The sequence below is a fragment of the Carettochelys insculpta genome, chromosome 7, assembly GCF_033958435.1.
Source record: "Carettochelys insculpta isolate YL-2023 chromosome 7, ASM3395843v1, whole genome shotgun sequence".
NCBI classification, from domain to species: domain Eukaryota; kingdom Metazoa; phylum Chordata; order Testudines; family Carettochelyidae; genus Carettochelys; species Carettochelys insculpta.
This window is the reverse complement of record NC_134143.1, coordinates 73,862,576-73,881,493: the sequence shown is the minus strand read 5'-3', so window position 1 is coordinate 73,881,493 and position 18,918 is coordinate 73,862,576. Positions and strand designations below refer to the sequence as shown.

Genomic DNA, 18,918 nt, shown 5'->3' with positions numbered 1-18,918 from the left:
CAACTAGGCACTGAGCCATTGATCACTAACCATTGAGCCTGACAAGCTAGATAACTCTGTCCACTTCATAGTCTGTTCATACAACCCATACATCTCCAACTTTCTGGCAGGCATCCTGGGAGAGACTGTATCAAAAGCTTTGCTAAAGTATATCACGTCCACCACTTTTCCAATATCCACGGAGCTAGTTACCTTATCATAGAAGGCAGTCAGGTTGGTCAGGCTTGACTTTCCACTGATGAATCCATTTTCGCTATTCTTGATTATCTTCCTCTCCTCCAAGTGTTTCAAAATGGATTCCTTGCAGACCTGCTCCATGATTTGTCCAGGGAATGAAGTAAGGCTGACCAGTCTGTGGATCCCTATTTAAAGGTGAGGAGTGAGGTAATCTAGGTTGTCAGTTCTCCCTGGCTACCCCACCCATGACGACTGCTGAAAACATCTAAGACTGAACATGGGGAAGGATTGAGGCCTGACTGGGAGGCTTTTCCATATGTGAAAGAAGCTTATTAGAAAAACTCTGAAGGTGAGATATTACATGTAACTACTCTCTTTAGTGCATTAAGTTTGGCTGGCATGTTATATTTTATTCAGTAATCCAGTTTGTTTGCTATCTCTTATGACCTCTGAAATCCCATCTTTTATACTAAATAAAATCACTTTTGTTTGTTAATAAACCCAGTGTAAATGTTACTGGCAGGGATGGGGGAGAGCAGCTTTGCATCTCTCTCTTTATCCATCTGAATTGGAATTTATTTTCAAGTTTGATACCTATCACCATGGACTCAACAAAGATCAATTATCTTATGCATTTTAAGGACAATTTCCCCACCTTTGTTATTTGGAGTGATCCCAGGTATCCCACCTAACTTAATAGATGCTTGCAGAGGGTTTTTTCCTCCTCCCTCCCTTCCCCCATCTAGCAGATTCGTCAGCTTTTTTCTTTCATGTTTTCTATTTTTTAAACCTGTTTTTCTCTCAGTTATCAGTTATTATTCTCCAGATCTGAAGAAGTGGGTCTGTCCCACGAAAGCTTATCACCTAATAAATAATATTGTTAGTCTTTATGGTGCTACAGGACTGCTTGTTTTGTTCTGTGAAGATACAAACTAACATGGCTACCTCTCTGAGGCTGTTCCCTTTACCTTGAGAAAGAGGGCAAACAACATGAGCTTACCCTACATAAAACTTTCTACAGAGTAGTAGTAGCAGGCATCCTTCAGTCTGCATAGACTATGGATTGTGCCCTTTAAAGTTTCAATTGAGGACTTCATTTACAGTGTCTACTGTGACTATGAAGACCTACATGAGAGTGACAGTCCTTGCTGCATCTCTTGCAGATGTGGTGGGTGTCTGGCGAGTCCTTAGTGTGCTTTCTGTGCACTCGCTTCTCCTTTGCTAGCTGTCTGATCCTCATCTCGCCCTTCTGAAACCAAAAACTTCACTTGTCAGGAGTGGGATTCAAACCCACGCCTCCAGGGGAGACTGCTTGGCCATCCTGACAGCTTTCTACAGAGCAAGATGGACTTATCTTGGGTTCAGGTCCCACTGGGTCCTTGCATTTGGGTGCTGAGGCAAGTCCCTTTGGCTGAGCCAGTCTCAGTGCCTGTATTGTTCTGCAGAGGACTGTGACCCCAACTCTGTGCTATTGCTGGAGGAGGATGGAGGACCTGGCTTAGCAGGGTAGAGTTGAGGGGTGCCCGGAGGGCTGGAAGGTGGGCTTAGTGGAATTTCAGTACTTCAAGTGGTGGCCCTAAAGGGGTTGCAGTGACTGAACCTGTCACAGAGCCCCATTACAGTTTCGGTCTCTACCACATACCCCGGCAAGGAGTTCCACAGCTGACTGAATATTGTGGGAAGAAGTACTTCATTTTGCTTTTTCAGCTGCTACGTGTTAATTTCGCTGGGTGTGCCCTAGTTTTGATGTTATGGGAAGGAGTATGTCACCGGGGCTCCCTTCCTACCTAAGCAATGGGCTCCGATTCTGTCTCTTCCTTCTAATGCTACTCCTGTCTCCAGTCCACTGTGCTGCCTCTGCGTGGTGGGTGAATAGAAATGTCTGAGAAGTAAAATGGATGGTCACGTTTCAGCTCTGTCGAAAGGCAGTAGCTGCAGGCGAGCAGTCTGGGCAGACGGGGGCTAATGGCATAGGTTTTTATTTAAAAACCAAAGCATGCTGTCTTGTCTACATAGGAAATGTTAGCAAGGGTGAAGGGGCTGCTTGTTACTGGGCATTGCTGAAGTAACTAGCAAGTAGCCTGGGTTAAGTAGAGGCCAGCTGTGGCAAGCACTGACCGTACATGACCCTTTTTTGCGCAGCCCCATCGGAAGGGAGTCTGGACTGATGCCTGTCGGTTAAGTAGATGACCAGTCACATAAAGTGGAGGATCCTTTCTGAACTGTAATTGACCTTTTGGGAACCCTGAAAGCTATATTCGGGCTCCGCACACACCTGCATGTCAGACTGGGACACTGCAGGAGCAATCTGCTTGAAGCAGCATGTGTGGGAAATGTAGGTGTTAAATCCTGGGCTGAGCTAGTGACCTGAAGTGATTACATGGGGTGATTTTACCTATGGGGGACAGATGCGTTTTGGAATTGTAAATGGAATTGAATGTGGGCCCGGAGTCCAAACTCAGGCGGCTGCTGGACCAGACCTGACTTCTCAGCCTGTCAGATCAGGAATGCCAAGCACTGTTCGGCCCTGCCAACTCTTGAGAGCTTTTTTAAAAATGGAGTTCTTCCTTGCACAGGCAGGTCTTATTTTTTGGCATTGGTGGATTGAAAGATGAAGCGCTGAATTTCTTCTCTGGCCTGGCTTTACTGATCATAAACTTACATGCTTGCGGAAGGCTTCCTCAGACGAAAAGCTGTGTGTGTGTGGTGCTGGTGTTTAAAATGGGTCACATGCCCAGGAATGCAGTCAAATTTTAACAGTGGCTAAGTGCCGGAAAGCATAGACAAGAGGAGGGGGAGAGAGGAGAGAAAAATGAGCCCCAGGCTATGGAAGGAAGGCTGGGAAAAAGAGAATCTGGCTAGGCCCCAGGGCCAGGTTAGAGATTCCTACATGCATTAACAGCCACAGGAGATGTTTATTTACAGGGGGCTAATCTTTTCTGGGTGCTCTTTCATTTTAAAAACAATATCAGTTCTTGGGAACTGAACTGGAGGGTGGGCACCTTTGAGATAGGCAAGTGGGGTTGTTACAGAAATCTGGGGGGGCGATTACTGCCTCAGACTGCAGAGAGACTTTATAAGTTTGTCTTCATACTTCTGTTTTTGTGATGCTTCCCAACAGGAGCTCCAGAACACCGGGAAAGAGGCAGCATTCAAACACATGGAAGGTGGGATTTTTAAAGTTGGTGTGAAGTCAGATTTACCAGTAGATTCAAATACGAATCATGAAATCATAATCTGATGAAGTGGGTCTGTCCTATGAAAGCTCATCACCAAATAAATCATTTTGTTAGTCTTTTAAAGTGCTACATTTCTGGTGCTTTGTTTTGTTGGCAAAAAGACTAACACGGCGACCTCTCTGTTCTTATTCAACATGAAATCAGATGTTGGCCAAGAATCATACAAGTGACTACAGGCTGAACGTCTCTGGTCTGGCAATCTCAGGATCCGACTGATTCCGAATGAGAGAATTTGCTGGACCACAGGAGGTTGATATTGTCTAGTACAGGGGTTAGCAACCTTTTCAAGGGGGAGTGGCAATTTGACCTTTTGACCTCTTTGTATGGTTTGCGCGCTGATGATACTTTTTAAAGACACTAATAGTCCAACTTAAACCCGCTTCGTTAATAAATAAATGAAGGTGCAGAGCTCTACCGTTTAAGTGGCGGTTGGTAGCGTTAGCTGGTCTTTTGTTAATCCACGGGAAGCCTGGCTTTGAGTAAGGTCCTGGCTGCGTGTGGGGAAGGGCAGGGCTGAGCTCCCACCTTGTGTGCCGATGAAAACGGGTGCACATGCCATACTTGGCATGTGTGCTGAGGGTTGCTGATACCTGAGCTGGCACATTACCAGCACTCCCACTGCTTACTGTGCTTTTAGAAGACATTTAGGGGTAAATTACAGCTAAAAAACAGCACAAAGCACTGAGAGCCAGGCCTGGTGGCTGGAAACAAACTCTATGGGACCAGACTGCTTGAAGTTTAGCCACACCCCTGGTATGTGGTTGTCTCGCTAACTAAAATTATCTGGGTTATGGCTGTTGTCAGGCGAGAGGTTCAACCTGTAGTGACTTTTTTTGTTTTTGGATGCCTGATTTGAGACCCACTGAAAGGGGGCCAGGTTTTTACATGGATCCCACACCCGCCTCTGATAATCAGTCCCTTTTAAGGTGTTGCAAATTGGGAATGCGAGACCTCAGCAGCAAGAGACTTTGCCTCATTTGAAAATTCTGCCATGTGGTTTTGCAACTCCACTGGCTTTCTCGTGCATATAAATGGAGAGTGCTTTTGCTGCTGCCAAGATGGCGACTTCTTGACTGCTATAATTTCATGTTTGGCAACTCTTTTCAGTTTCTCAGCCTGCTGTAGGGATTGGAATTTTTTTTCCCCTCTTCCTTCTTTAAGATTCTGCTGGCATTTCTCTAGTGGTGCAATTACCAGCAATATGGGATGCAAGGGGACACTAAAGACCAATGGATAGAATCTTAGAAGAGGAGTCACTTTTGCTTGGAATTCTGTAATACCCTGAGTCTAGGCCAGGGCCATTCCTGCAGCATCACTTTTTCTGTTAGTTTGTTATTGTCGGAGAAATGTCTGTATAAAAAGATGCATTTGCTGCCTACATCTTCTGAGTTGTGTCTGCTGCATTTTATGGCAGGAGAGGAACAGGTTAGCTGTGCAGCTAAGTCTGGTTAAGGTGTTCTTTTCTGCCTTGTATATAATCAGGAGGATTTTAGCTAGAGTCTAATTGGTGAGTCTTTTTCATTGAAGACACCAGTGGCAGAGTCAGTTTTGAGTGTGTGTTGCTAGTGCTTAGACGGATCATTTCCCAGACTGACCATTTAAATCTTCCAGACCCCTGGCAAGAGATTAAATTTGGAATTCCAGGAGGTGCTATTTGTGCCTTTGCAGAGTATTGCTCTACTTTAAAGATGCCTGTGCTTTCCTAGGAAATCTGTCCTTGGGTCCTAACTTGGCCTTTCCCGCTTTCGATGGAAATTTTTGTATGGGTGGTGGTTTTGCCTGCCTTTGAGGGGCCTATTCCTGTTTGCTGTTTACTTCACATTAATTAGTAAGTTAATTGGCTTCAAAGGGGAATTGGGCTGTGATTGAGTGATTTTTTTTTTTCTGTGTGTTTTTGTAAGGGACACCTGGGAGTTTGTGAAACTGGAAAGTCCTACTTTAAGGATTGTAAATGTGTCCCAGTTGATTTTGAAATGTACTTTGTAGACTCCTTGATTCCAAGATCAGGAAGGACCATTGTTACAGCCCTGTGTAGATACAAAATTGGTATCCACAGCCGCATCTGCAAAAATGATTGGTGGAGATCTGCATCCATATCTGCAGAGGCGAATATAAAACGGCTATCCACAGTTTTGCATGATTCTAATCATTGTGATCATCTTGTCTGTATGACCTCCAGTATTGCACAGGCCAGAGCTCTTCCCCAAAATAATTCTTGGAGCAGAGCAACTAGAAGAAACATCCAATCGTGTTTACAAAATGTCTGTGCTAGGGAATCCACTGTGCCCCTTCGCATGATGTTCTGGTTGTTAGTTACTCTGTGTTTAAAACTTGCACAAGTTACTTGTATTTATCTAACTCCAGGCATGAGATCATGTTATGCTTTTCTCTGCTAGGTTGAAGAGCCCTCTATCAAATTATTGTTCCCCATGTAGGTACTCCTAGACTGTGATCAAGTCACCCTTCAACCTTCTCTTTGTTACGCTAAATAGGTCCTTTAGCCTCTCACTATAGGGCATGTTTTCGAGTTCTTTGCTCTTTCGTGTGGCTTTCCTCTGAGCACTCTCCAATTTTTCAACATCCTCTTGAAGTGTGGACACAGAAGTGCTACAACAGTATTCCAGTAGCAGTCTCCTCTCTGCCCAATTACAGCTGCAAAATAATGATTTTCCTGCTACTCAGGAGTCCCGTTTCTGAATCCAAGGACATGTTAACCCTTTTGAGCAAAGTGTTGCTCTGGGAACTTGTGGCCAGTTGATTGTCCATCAGAACTCCAAAGTCTTTTTTCAGCGTCACTGCTTCACTTGTTCTGCTGTGCTGGAAGTATGACCTCTATTCTTTGTTCCTACATGTATGGCTTCTTAACATTTGGTTACATTAAAATGTGTGTTGTTCGCTTGTGCCCATTTACGAAAAGATCCACCTTGCTCTCTATCAGTCACTGGACCTCTTCATTATTAACAACTCCAGTCTTTGTCGCCTGCATATTTTGCCAGTATTGATGTTGTGTTCTTCCAGGTCGCCAATAAAAATGTTAAATAACGTAGAGCCAAGAATTGATCCTGGCAAGGCCGCAGTAGAAACACTCCAGCTTCATGAGGATACTCTGTTTGCAAGTAGGTTTTGAAACCTACTTGGACATTTTGAAGCAGGGTTGCTGTGGAGCAGGTGGGAAGTGTGCCTGCAGGTTTTTTGGGGAAGCCACAGAGTGCAGTAGCAGGGGACATTATGAATCAGAATAGAGGTGACTGTTGGAACTTGAGTGGGGAGGATGTTGTGAGCTTGGGGCAGGTGATCTACAGGGCACAGTGGAATTGCACCTGTGGCCATTTCATAGTATTTGACAGGATTGGCTAAGCTCTTCTGCTCACTGTCATGGGAACTAAAAACAAAAGGAAAAAACTCTCTGGGTTCGCCTAACGCAGGGGTTGGCAACCACAATGGCGAAAAGAGCCATTTTTTTAAATTCCGGAAAAAACTCATTAATTCAAGAGCCACAATGCGTGTGCATGGGAGACAGTCCTTACAAAAGGTATGGTTTGACCTTATTTATTATTCCCTATTCTGAGACCAGCACACACACTATGATTTGTAATGTGCTACATGTTTATTGTAGGACATTCACCATTAATTGAAAATAATCAGGAGTCCCCCCACCACTTTGCAATTATAGCATTTGCAGCCACAAAGAGGTCATTGAAGCTCATAGGTTGTGGGACCTGGCACTAGATAGATAACTGCCCTAACAACAGTGCTGTAGCTGCCACCTGTTTGGAGAGGCCTTGCACGTGAGTCCGGTGCTGGAACGCACCGAGCAAGGGAGATAGCTGGAAGGAGCTAGGCAGAGGCAGAGTGGTGTCTGTGAGTGGCCTAAGCTGGTTTTCCTTGGCGAGGATGAAGGGAAGGGTTGATTGAATCCTGCCTCTGCTTTCCCTCCAGGAGACTGCAAAGTTTCTTCTCCTTATCAGTCTAGCAGACACTAAATTTAGATCCAAGCCACTTGGGTGGTGATAGTTAAAATAAATCCTCCTCGGTCTTGGAGAAGCTCCTTTCCTCCCATCAGGTGACTTGCAGAGCTCCAAGTGCTTCTGCTTTTGGGAGTGAAGCTTCTTGCCACCTTAGTTCTTCTTTGTGGGGTGGCTGAAAAGGTTGAGCACCCAACATGTTCACCTCTGTGTATCAGTTGGCTGGGAAAATAAGCTGAGCTGAGCATAAAGCCCTGATTCTGACCAAGCCATAGGAACCAAAGGTAGCAAAGACCTCTCCGTTCCCGTCTGGCCTGTGCTGCAGGACACCATGCTTGATAATTCTTATGTATGTTTTCTAAAGCTGGGGTATGGAATTGGTTCTTGTGATTCTGTTGCAGGGAGAGAAGTTGTAACGCGTGAAATGGGGACTGTTCAAATGTGGTGGTAAACTAAATATTAGCAAACTTTGCCTTCTTCAGACTACCTGTACACTTAAAATGCGACAGTGGCACTTCTTCAGGGCTCCCGTCTTTCAGTGTCGATGCTCGATGTAGCAGTAGACAGAGTTCTCCCATCACTGTAGTTAAGCTATCTTCCTGAAGAGTGGTGTCCAGATTGATGGAAGAATTCTCCTTTCACCGTAGCGCTGCCTATCAGGCAGGTGGATTTGGTGCACTCCTGTGAGACATAGCTATGCTGATGTCAGTTTCCTGTGTAGACTATACTAAGAGGGTGTGTAGGGAGGATATGTAAGTAAGGGCAGGAGAGCAGAGGTGTAGAGAGGGTGTAGTTGTGCAGGGCCTGGAAAGTGTGGACAAGAAGCCCACCCTTGCTGTGCAGGTTAAGGGGAAGTCATAGAAAAGTGTTTAATAATAATAATAAAAATAAAAAAAGGTTGGGTGGAAGTGACTGCATCTGAGCAGAGGGCACGAAAGGCGACTCTTTTAGCAGGAGCAGTTTTGGCTGTAGTAGAAGGAGGTGAGGTGCCCAGGCGGCCAGAGAAGAGTTGACCAAGTAAGGAGATGTTGGCAGTGTAAGAGTGGAATGAGAGACCAGCCAGAGGAAGTGAGCAACCGTGACCATGGAGCTAAAGGAGATCCTCCTGGAACAGAGAGCCAGCAATTCTGTTAATTTGGGAACAGCAAGTCCCTGTGTTTTTCAGAATACCATTGAGGATAATCTGTGCATATGGTTGCCAGTTTTGGTTTGGAGCTGTGTTTAGTCACTAGCTGAAGTGTTTAAATTACTGTGTTTAATATCCTGTCCAGTGGGGAATCCTAGCTGTGTTGGTCTCACCAGGTTCCATTTTTGTGTAATTCCGTTCTGCCTCCAGTACATTTCTCCCTGTAGTTTCTGTGGGATGCTGGATACTTCTTGCTCTAAACTGTTCATGGCCTTGCTGGGCACTTTTGAATAGCTATTTTATTCCACCCCAGATGCAGCTGCAGTTCAGCTCTGAATGCATGTGTTTATGAATTCTGGGTGGGTGTTATGGATCAGGTTGCAAAATAGTTTATTTTATGAACTGTTTTTGACTTGCTTGTAACCAGACCCCAGTGCGTGCTGTGGCTATAACATCTGCTGCAGGATTTAGCTTGTTAGAAAGTGTGGGGTCATGCTCATAACATAGGTATGTAAGTAAGAAGAACTTTATTTGATAGTAGTTGGCTCTTTAATCTAGCAGAAAAAGGCATAAGAAGATCTAACAATTGTAAACTAAAGTTAGGCAAGTGGAGGCTAGACATCAGGTGAAACTTACAACAATTAACCATTAGAGCAGGTTTTTCCCTTGGAATGTAGTGTGTTCTCCAGCACATGTGGTCTTTCCGTCAATCCTGGATGCCCTTGTAGGAGAGGCTGAAGCTCAAACAGAAGTTATGGATTTGCTTCAGAGATGACAGGGTGAGGTTCTCTGGCCCATGGTTACAGGAGGTCAGACTCAGGCTGTGTTTCTTAAACTTTTGGAGACCACAGAACACCAAACAATAAGAATTTTATGCAGAACACCTATGAAGATTTTCTTCAAAAAAAAAAAAAAAGTGGTCAGACCAAAACCAAACAGCAAGGTATGAAGTACTGTAATCAGGCATGGTGGCAATGAAGAAGTAATACTGTATCTGGTTTTAATAACAGAATATATATATATATACCATCAGTGTGTTTTTTTTCCCAAACTCTGAGGGCACACCTGGGGCTTGTTCAGGGAACACCGGTGCTCCATGGAGCACAGTTTAAGAAACACTGTACTAGAGGATCATGATGATCCCTTGTGGCTTTGTAATCCATGAACTTTCCAAAACACTTGCTGCTTAGGCTGACCTCTTCCACGGTTGATCTTCAGCAAGTCTGGGTGAAATCCCTTTGAGCCTCCTTTCTCTGAGGCATGAGTGGAGGAGAAATAGTCTCTTCCCACTGTTGGTGTAAAATTCTTGGCATTTTTAAAAGATAAGGCCACACACTGACATGGCTGCAGTGGGGAACCTGGCATGAATTGAGCCTTCGCTGAGGACTGGGATGTTTGATTAAAACCTGGCTTTGATTTATTGAGGGCAGGAGAATTTGTAACTTCCAAACAGTAGACAGTTCCCAGCATACAGGTGTGTGTTGAATGGTTGCTGCACCATGGATGGCTAGTAAAGGGCGAGGCTGTCCTGTCTGTTGTATGGATGCCCTAGGATGTTTGGAGAGGATGGAGGGAGCTTGTCCCTGCACCAGCCCATCTCCTCTGCACAGGGGGCAGTCCTTGTGTCCCCACCAACACCCCCATGTGCAGTGCTGACCAGCTCTCCGGGGTGTTTCTGTGTGGTGGTGGTGTGAACAGGGCTATGTTCCCTCTCCCCTGCATCATGACACTTGTGCTGGGGGGATCACTTGGTACCACTGACAAATAAAGGCAGGCCGGCTGACGCTTCCGTCTCCCCCTGCAGTGCCTAGCATGGCCCCAGACCGTATCACTGAGGTAGCGCTCTTCTCTCTCTTGCCTGGCGAGGCTCAGTTCCTGAGTTTCCGCTAACCGGGTGTGTGCTGGTTGGTTACTCCTGGAACTGGAGCAGAAACATGACCGGGGCTGTTGGGTCGTCGGACATCCCCGTACTGCTCCCGTGCTTGGGACTCACGGTGTCTGTCTTCCTTTGTCTGCAGAGCGGCTGGCATTCCGGTGAAGGAAAGGGTTAAGGTCTCTCAGAACTGGAGGCACGGGCGCTGCCGGAGGGGAACGCTCCTGAGATGGAAACGCAAGCAAGTGGCCCTTTTCTTTTTTGCCCCATTCCAAGGCAGCCCATAGGGACCCTGGGTTTGCCTCTCTGTTGATTTCAGACTGTTCTAGCCCTCCCACTCTCGATCTTTAGGGTCTTAAAGTGACACAGAGGAGGAGATAACCAGTCTAGCCCACTAGACACCAGACCTGAGATCCCACTCTCACTGGTCAATAAGCAGCCCATGGCGTTTCTCCCAGTAGGAGAGGCTGGGCTGCATTGCAGCCCTGGTAAATGCAGTCTGCTTCCTGATGCAGTGTTTTTCACTCTGGATCCTAAACTGTTGAGTGATTTGCCTTCAGAGCCCTGTCTGCATCTTGTCTCCTCTCACTGCCTACCTTCTAATTTGTGCACTGTCAAAAGAGCGTGTGTGCTGCTCCCATGCTGCACCTTAAATCTGAATAATCCCCGGAGCTAATACAGGCCGTGAACTTCTCTCCTTTGCATCCCTCCTACGGCTTTGCTGCTTTTGTTCGTTGCCTTCCACTGTAGGGCCCCCACCTGGCCTTTGTTCTGGACACAGCCCACAAATCTGAAAATCGTAACTTAGCTCCTTCCCAGTATAACAAGATCTGTACGTAGCGCTGAGTGGAGGATTTTTAACTCATTGTGGGCACTGCATCTAAAGGCTGCTGTGCTTTGCAAAACAGCTAGCAAGATCCCGTGCTTGAGAGCCAGGCCTTCTGTGGGCGCAGCTGTCACATCAGCGAGGCTGAGAACAACGAGAGAGATTTTAGATTGTCACTGGCAAGGGAGGAGACTTGCCATTTAATTTTTCTGGGAAGCGTCGTGCTAGCCTGTGGCACTGTGTGACCAGTTAAAGGTGGCAGTTGTGCTGAGTTGATGTGCTGTGTTCTACCCAGAAGTAGCCGCGTTTCAGTGCAGGATAATTTGCTCCCTTTATGATGTTTGCATACTTGATTTTTGGGTAGCATGTGAGGTTATTTGGGATGAAAACCTCTGTAAATATAAGAGATCATTAATAAACCGGACTTTCTAGTGAGAGTTCATTAACTAATTTAATGAAATCACCATCCAAACAATGTTACCTTCCCTTTTGTTTTCTTACCATGGATTAGAGCTTGTTGCCTTTTCCTTTGAATTAGTTGTTGAAAAAGCTAGGAAGTTAGTTAAATTGCATCAGAGAGAGGGAGACCCACAGAGATGGGCCCTAGTGTGGTCTGGGGAGAAGCTGAATAGTCACTGGCATTAGAGAGTTGCATGGGTTTGGAGGAAGAAAGAGGACCTCAAAGGCCACCTCAGAACAAAAGCTATTACTGCACAGATGCCATGGCAGCAGGGAATCTAGAACAGTTCACATCTATCCTCTGGATTCCTTAGCTATCTTCCAAAGACTGCATTCTTGGCCGCTTCCTCAGGCCTGGACCTTGGTCCGAAAGAAGCCCCTGTAGAGAGTAGTTGTTTCCCATCTGTGATGCTATACTCAGGTCTGTCCTCCTGGGAACATGGCTCAGGGGAGCCAGCAGCTGTCTGATTTCTTTCTTTTGTTATTGTCTCTGCAGCCTGATGCCATGGATGCACTTAGATGGCGAGTATCTCTACCTGTCCCAGGCAGAAGACATTCGTGCCTACCGGCTTCGTCCAGACAGCACTGGTCTGCAACGCCGTCCCCATGCCATCTTCTCTGGCCACCAGGAGGACGTGTGTCGATTTGTTCTCACCAGCTCCCACATCGTCAGTGGCGGAGGGTATGCTCAGTGCTGTGGAGGGAAGGAGTTGTGCTGAGGGGTGGCAGGACCCTTCCTGTGCAGCAGCAGCAGGGGAATTCATATTCTGAGCACTCTGGAGAGACCCTTTCCAGACAGAGGAGAAAAGTGTATTCACCGTTCAGTACTGCATGTTCCACCGTACTAAGCTTACTTGCACTGCTCCTTTCCTGTCAGTTTGATGTGCTTGTTCCTGAGAGAGGCCTCTTCAGAGGTAGGGGACGAATGCAGTCTCATCCCAGTGACCTACTCAGTCCTTGGTCTCATTGCAGACGTTGTTGATAAGGGAACTCAGATTGTGTCAGGATTTTATTATATATATTTTCCCTTTGCAAAAGTGGTGACTGTCATGTGCCTCGACCATGGAGGGGCGTGATATATTTGGAGCTGGGCGTTCGGTAGCCACAGCTGTGCACGGGAATAACTAGCGTCTACCCAGTGGTGAAAGCAGAATTAACTTCTTCCTGGTGCGGGGCGTGGGACACCAGCTAAGGGAGGGGAGGACCTGACCTTCCACGTGAGTCTGTCCCAACCCATCCCAGGGCTCCCATGCTTTTCCCCTCCTCTCCCCATCTCACCTTACTGAGGGAGGTGGGGGGCTGGGGGTGGCACAAAGCTGGAGGAGCTGTTGGTGGTCTGCTCCTTCCTCCGCGTGCTGCTGCCCCTGCCCCCCACAGCAGGAAAAGAAGCAGAATCCCCAGCCCCGCTCCCTGCATTTCACCAAAGCTGCGTCTCCTCTGCTTCTGTACAGAGACAGCCTGCTGGGAGGGGCAGCAGAACACGAGCAGCTTCTCCGGCCGCTGTACCACACGTAGCCCCGAGTCTGCTCTCCTGGGGGGCAGCTCTGGGGAGGGGCTGGCGGCAGTGTGGTGTCTTTCCAGTATACTGCACATGCTATAAATAGTTTGTTTCTGTGTCATACTGGCTTGCACGACTGCAGCCATTGTCTTGCTGGTCCATCACATTGGCCTGGCTTACTTTCACCTCTGCATCTGCCTGACCTTTGGTAAATGAAAAGACCGAGTTTATAAGAGGCTTCTCTTTGGGTACCCAGGCTTGGTGCTAGAAAGCATGTGTTGTAGTGGGAAGTGTCCATACAGGCCAAGTGCACACACTCCTGGGACTCTGCCTTATGAAATAAAGCCTGACAGCGAGTTGCAGAGGTTGAAGAACACAGACGTGCCAGATTATGGCATACGAGGCATAACAAGGTAGCCAGCTGTTTGCTGAGTTAATACCGATCATTCAGGATCAAATCTTGCTCGTGGGCTTCGGGCTGTCCTGACATGAGGGGAAGGGAAGAGACAGAAGGGTCTTCCTGACACCCCACTCCCGCTGCATAGTGCCTGGCCAGGATTCTGGCCTCCTTAGAAACACCAGAGAGGAAATGGGTGCTATGTGTGCAGCACGGCCCTCCCTGGACTCTGAGTCGGTCCCTGGCTGGTGAGAAGAAGTTTCCATCTGCAGCAGATCTGGCCTGGGACAAGCAGAAATAGTCTGATGGGAACATAGTGGTATGTGAATGAACAAATCACCTGTTTCCCTGGGCTCGCAAGTGCTCCTGCAGTTCTGCTGAGCATTTACGGCAGAGTTGCTCGTCAAGTGTAGCTGCGTTAGGTGTCCTGCAAGGATGGCAACTTCTCACTCGGGATTTATTTTACAGGGATGGGAATATTGTCCTGTCTGAACTCCACAGCTCCTTCAGCATCAAGTTCTCTGCACATGAGCAGGAGGTGAACTGTGTGGATTGTCAAGGTGGCATCATTGTGAGCGGCTCTCGGGACAGAACAGCAAAGGTGAGCATGAGTTATTTGTGGTGCCGCATGTGCTGTAGCAGAGAGGAGAGATGTGAACACTGTCTGTGTTTGAAAGTGAGTAGAATGGAGCCTTGAACCCTGCATCTGCCTCCCTGTCTTGGGTGCAAAATAATCCTTGAAAAGGTTTCTGGAGAGCCTCGTGTGATGTCAGCCCACCAAGATGGGAGTCCGCCAGGAGCTGGGGAACTTAGCCACTGGCTTGAAATGGGATGGAAACAGAGGAGCTGCCTGGATTTTTCTCACTCCACTTTGAGCTTGTCTGCCTATGGTGCGGGTTAGGCTTAGTCCTCTGATAATATAACACACATTCCCCTTTGTGTTATGTCATTCCAAGTGTGTGGGACAATCTCTGTTTTGTGGGCTCTTATTTACGGTGTTATTCCCCGTTATAAAATGCTAGGGTATGATTTTTGTAGAAAGACACAAATTGTGCATAGAAAGCCAAGAAAATGACTGCAATATGGTTTCGCAAGGCCCCATTTTTTTTTCAGTGACTTTCTTATCAAATTGGATCAATTCAGACAGTATGTGCAGTGTCTAGCCTCCTTGAGCCTGGGACTTGTTACTCGCTTAGCGCTCTGGTCTGGTGGGGCAGTGCTGTATTAATGGAGAAAGCTAGAGATGAGTTTTCCAGAGTGGTGGCCAGCTGAGTTTTAAAGGTCCCAAGAGATGGTGCTCTCAGCACTTCCCTTGGGAAATGGTTTGGCCATTTTAAAAGAGCTTGCTCTCCAGAGCTACGTCTACACTAGCCAAAAACTTCGAAATGGCCGTGCAAATGGCCATTTTGAAGTTTACTAATGAAACGCTGAAATACATATTCAGCGCCTCATTAGCATGAGGGCGGCTGTGGCACTTCGAAATTGATGTGGCTCGCCACCGCGTGGCTTGTCTATATGGGGCTCCTTTTCGAAAGGACCCTGGCTACTTTAAAGTGCCCTTATTCCTATGAGCAGATGGGAATAAGGGGACTTCAAAGTAGCTGGGGTCCTTTTGAAAAGGAGCCCCGTCTGGACGAGCTGCGTGGTGGCGAGCTGCATCAATTTCGAAGTGCCGCGGCCGCCCGCATGCTAATGAGGCGCTGAATATGTATTTCAGTGCTTCATTAGTAAACTTCGACATGGCCATTTCGAAGTTTTTGGCTAGCGTAGACACGGCCCAGATGTTTCTTCCGGCCTGTAGGTGATTGTAGGATCAGGCTGCATAAAGTCTATTAAATTCCTCTTTTTCTCGAGTGGGTATTTGCCCAAGTCCCTAGCCAGAGAATCTGTCTGTGACCTTTCTGTACGCAGCAGGTGACCATCTCCTACCACCCTGTGAGATAGGACAGTTCAGTTATACCCACTTTACTGACTCGGAACTGAGACAGAGAGAGACCAGGTGACTCTTCCATGGTCACACGGGTGGCCTGTGTTAGAAGAGGGAATTAAGTTAGGATTTCTCGAGTCCCAGGCTAGCACCCTGATCCTGGGGCCATCCTATCCTGGGCTTTTCTGGCCACTCTGGACAGTTTTAACAGCAGGTCCCCTTATGTGTAAAAGCTGCAGTTTTGGGGCACTGTTTGCCTCTGCTCAAAAGAGTTTGTAGCTGGCTTGGTACCCATGAACTGTACTCAGTTGGGGCAGCAAGTTCTCACAGCTCCCCAGGGCAGCAGTAGGAGAGACCCCTGATGACCTTGAGAACAAACTCGTGAAGGTCAAAGTGAATTTAACTTTGTGTATTTTGCCCAGTTCTGCAGCTGGAATGATCTTGCCTGCCTGACCCTCCCGTGTGGCCATAATGGACAGAGGCACATGGGTGCTTGGAGTGGTTTTTCTCCCGGGCTGCGGGAAGGGAATCCATGCAGTACTTTAAGGGAGCTCTAAGTGCAGTGGATGCTGTTGAGGGCTCTCCCAAGTGTTGATTAGAGCTAAGCTCGGAGAAGCTGCTAATGTACATTCCTCACTGATAGGCACCAGATAGCATGCTCCCAGCAATATTTTTAACCTGCAGGAGATAGGGATGCCTTAAAAGAGTTAAGCGTTTCTGCTGCTTTTGCTGACACTAGGTGCTAAATTCCCGGCTGACGGGAATAGCCTGCAATCCTGGGCATTATCAACAAACAAACAAACAAACATGGCCCCTTCACCTGGGAAATCTTTGAGGAAAACTTCTGGGTAGGAGAGGAAAAAGGAGCTTCTGGGCTTGAGTCTGGAGATCCTGCCAAGCTGAGGAGTGGGAGGGAGCTTTGGTTCAGGGTGGGCTTTGGCAGAACACCACACTTGGCTCAGAAGGAAAGAGGTGGGGTGGTCTGAAAGCCCAATGGCAAGGGAGGGCGTGTTGGCCATGCTGAGTGGGAGGGAATGGATTCTTCTTCACTGCTGGGAGGTCAAGGGCCTTGCCCTCTCTGCATTTCTATTGTTTGGGGAGACCTGGGGGTGGGCTTAAGAAGATGGGTCTGTACTTCAGCTCCGTTGAGACAAGCTTGCAATTAATCTCCAAGCTAGGACTACTGGAAATACTCAGTAATGTTCCAGAAGCAGGGCATGCCTTCCCTGAAGAACACCGGGCAGGTTGGAACGGACCCCAATCTGGATGTACAGGGATTGCTCAAGAAGCTCTGCGTTGCCCACTGTGTAGTAACAGGTCTCTGCTCGGAGGTGCTTGCTGTGTTTGGCTGTTCCCTGGGTTGGGGCTGACGATCGGCTGGTCTGGGGCTCTGACAGGATCAGTACCATGGCGGTAAAGTCGCTTGGGGATGCCCTTTCGGCATTGTCCTGCTGGTGCCAGACTTGCTACCTAAACCTAGGTGTGGAAGCAGCCAGGGAAGGGACAGGCATCCATGTGATCTGATGTAGCACCTCTCTCTGTCTCTAGGTTTGGTCCCTGTCCTCAGGCAGAGCTGGGCATTGCTTACACACAGTGCAGACCGAGGACCGGGTCTGGTCCATCGCCATTAGTCCATTATTAAGGTAATCAGGACCTTTTATTAATCACTTAACAGGTATGGCTTAAGTTCTTTCCCCTGCCTATGTCCCATTCCCTGGTACTCTGGATCTGCAAATAAATCCAGGATAGTGGTGCAGTCGTCCAGGAACTTGAGATGGGTGGGGCAGAGATGGTGAGAGAGGAGGCAGAGTTTGAATCACTGTAGCCTTCCATGGGGCAGGAGTCTTTGGGGAGTATGGTTAGGTCATTGCCCACCAGAGCCTCATGGTCCCAGCTGTGAAGGGGACTCTGTGGAAATGGTTTCATTGTATCCCACCCCGTCTGCTCCCTGCCGAGATAGGACCACTCAGTTATCTGCACAGAGCTTGATTTTTACCCCTCTCAGCCCAGATGCAGCTGTGGCAAAATAAGACAGTTCCCATTCTGTGTCCTGCCAGCTCAGCTCTGACTCCAGTGTCAGTGTGAAGCAGAACGGGGTCAGGCTGGGCCTGTGGGGCCCATGCCTAGCATGAGCTCAGTCTGCCTGGGAACAGAGCAAATTGGATAAGAGAGCAGGTCATTAATAGAAAGTAAGTGGAATGCAAAGATGCTGTTTCCTGGCTACTCTTCTGAACTTAATCCCACTCTGGAGCACGCAGGTGAGGCACTGGGCTTGTCGCTGCTCAGCAGAGGATGTCGAGATGTGTACAGCAGCAAGTGTAGAAACTGCAGCCTCTTCCAATCTAATGATCAAAGACCCTGTGCCTCCCATTTCAGAGGCAGTGAAATGATTATCAGCTCTGAGAAACTGAGCCGGTGTCCAGCAAAGCTTAAAACTGGACTGGTGGTGAACTGCCACGTGTACAGCTGTTGAGTTGGTCTTCATGTCATCTGTCCTGCAGGAGGAGAGCTGCCTCCAGGAGGCACCAGCAGAGCTGTGGCTAATGCCAAATGGTGGCCATAGATTCCAAATTTTCTTCAGACTGTGGGCTGTGTTGTGCATCCAGCTAGCTCCCATGTGTTCCCTGTGTTCCCCTTTCAGTAGATGCTGCAGCTTGCGATGCTTCTTTGGGCTCTGCCGTTCCTGAGTTTCAATGGGCCGAGCCAGGGAGGAATTTTCAGCCAGCCCGAAAACAGGAATTTCTCTTGAGAACTTGTCCTCATTAGATTTCCAACCAGTTTTTTGCATCTCCGTTCATTTTCCGTGGGGTGCTTGGTGGAGGGGGCAGGGGAGAAGAGGGAACAGCGCTAACCTCCAGCTCCAGTGAGCTACCCTGCCCCATGATGCTTTGAGTGTATGTGTGCGCAGACCGCTCTCTGAGCCATCCACAGTCATGTCAGGGTGACCCAAGGCACCTGCAGTGGTGGCTTTATGGTCTCCAGTCTCTTGGCTGGAACCCACGCAGTTTTCCTTTCAACCTGCATCTCTTGGTCCTTCTGCTGTGGCTGGGAAGAACTATACAGTGTGCTGCTTTATTCTCCGAAGCGATGACCTGTTGAGTTGGCCTCTTGTTGGGACACTGTCTCCTCTCCACGCGTGCACACACAAGCGCACACTCTCTGTCACAATATTTACCTAGCGTCTTTTTCCCCCCGCTGAGTGATAAATGGGCAGCTGCAGAGCAGCTACCCCACAAACGAGAGGGCTCGGATCACTTGCTTGTTCCGTGAGACTGCGGATCCCGCCAGCTCCCCTCTTGCTGCCCCTCCATATTTTTTTTTAAAAAGAATTAGAGCCGATTAGCCACGTCATTAATTCTTCAATTTGACGGCTGATATAGCAGGGCCTGAAACACGCTACTGACCCCGTGTAATGGAAACCCCGCTCCTTA

The 18,918-nt window shown here is 47.8% G+C and overlaps 1 protein-coding gene across 1 annotated transcript in view; it reads left to right on the top strand.

The window, feature by feature from the left end:
• FBXW4 (F-box and WD repeat domain containing 4) overlaps positions 1 to 18,918 on the top strand; it is a 91,840-nt gene that overhangs the window by 12,355 nt on the left and 60,567 nt on the right. The window contains exons 2-5 of the mRNA XM_074999301.1: positions 10,526 to 10,621; positions 12,162 to 12,347; positions 14,029 to 14,161; positions 17,036 to 17,130. Of these exons, the coding sequence (XP_074855402.1) occupies positions 10,526 to 10,621; positions 12,162 to 12,347; positions 14,029 to 14,161; positions 17,036 to 17,130 (510 nt within the window). The remainder of the gene's footprint in view (positions 1 to 10,525; positions 10,622 to 12,161; positions 12,348 to 14,028; positions 14,162 to 17,035; positions 17,131 to 18,918) is intronic.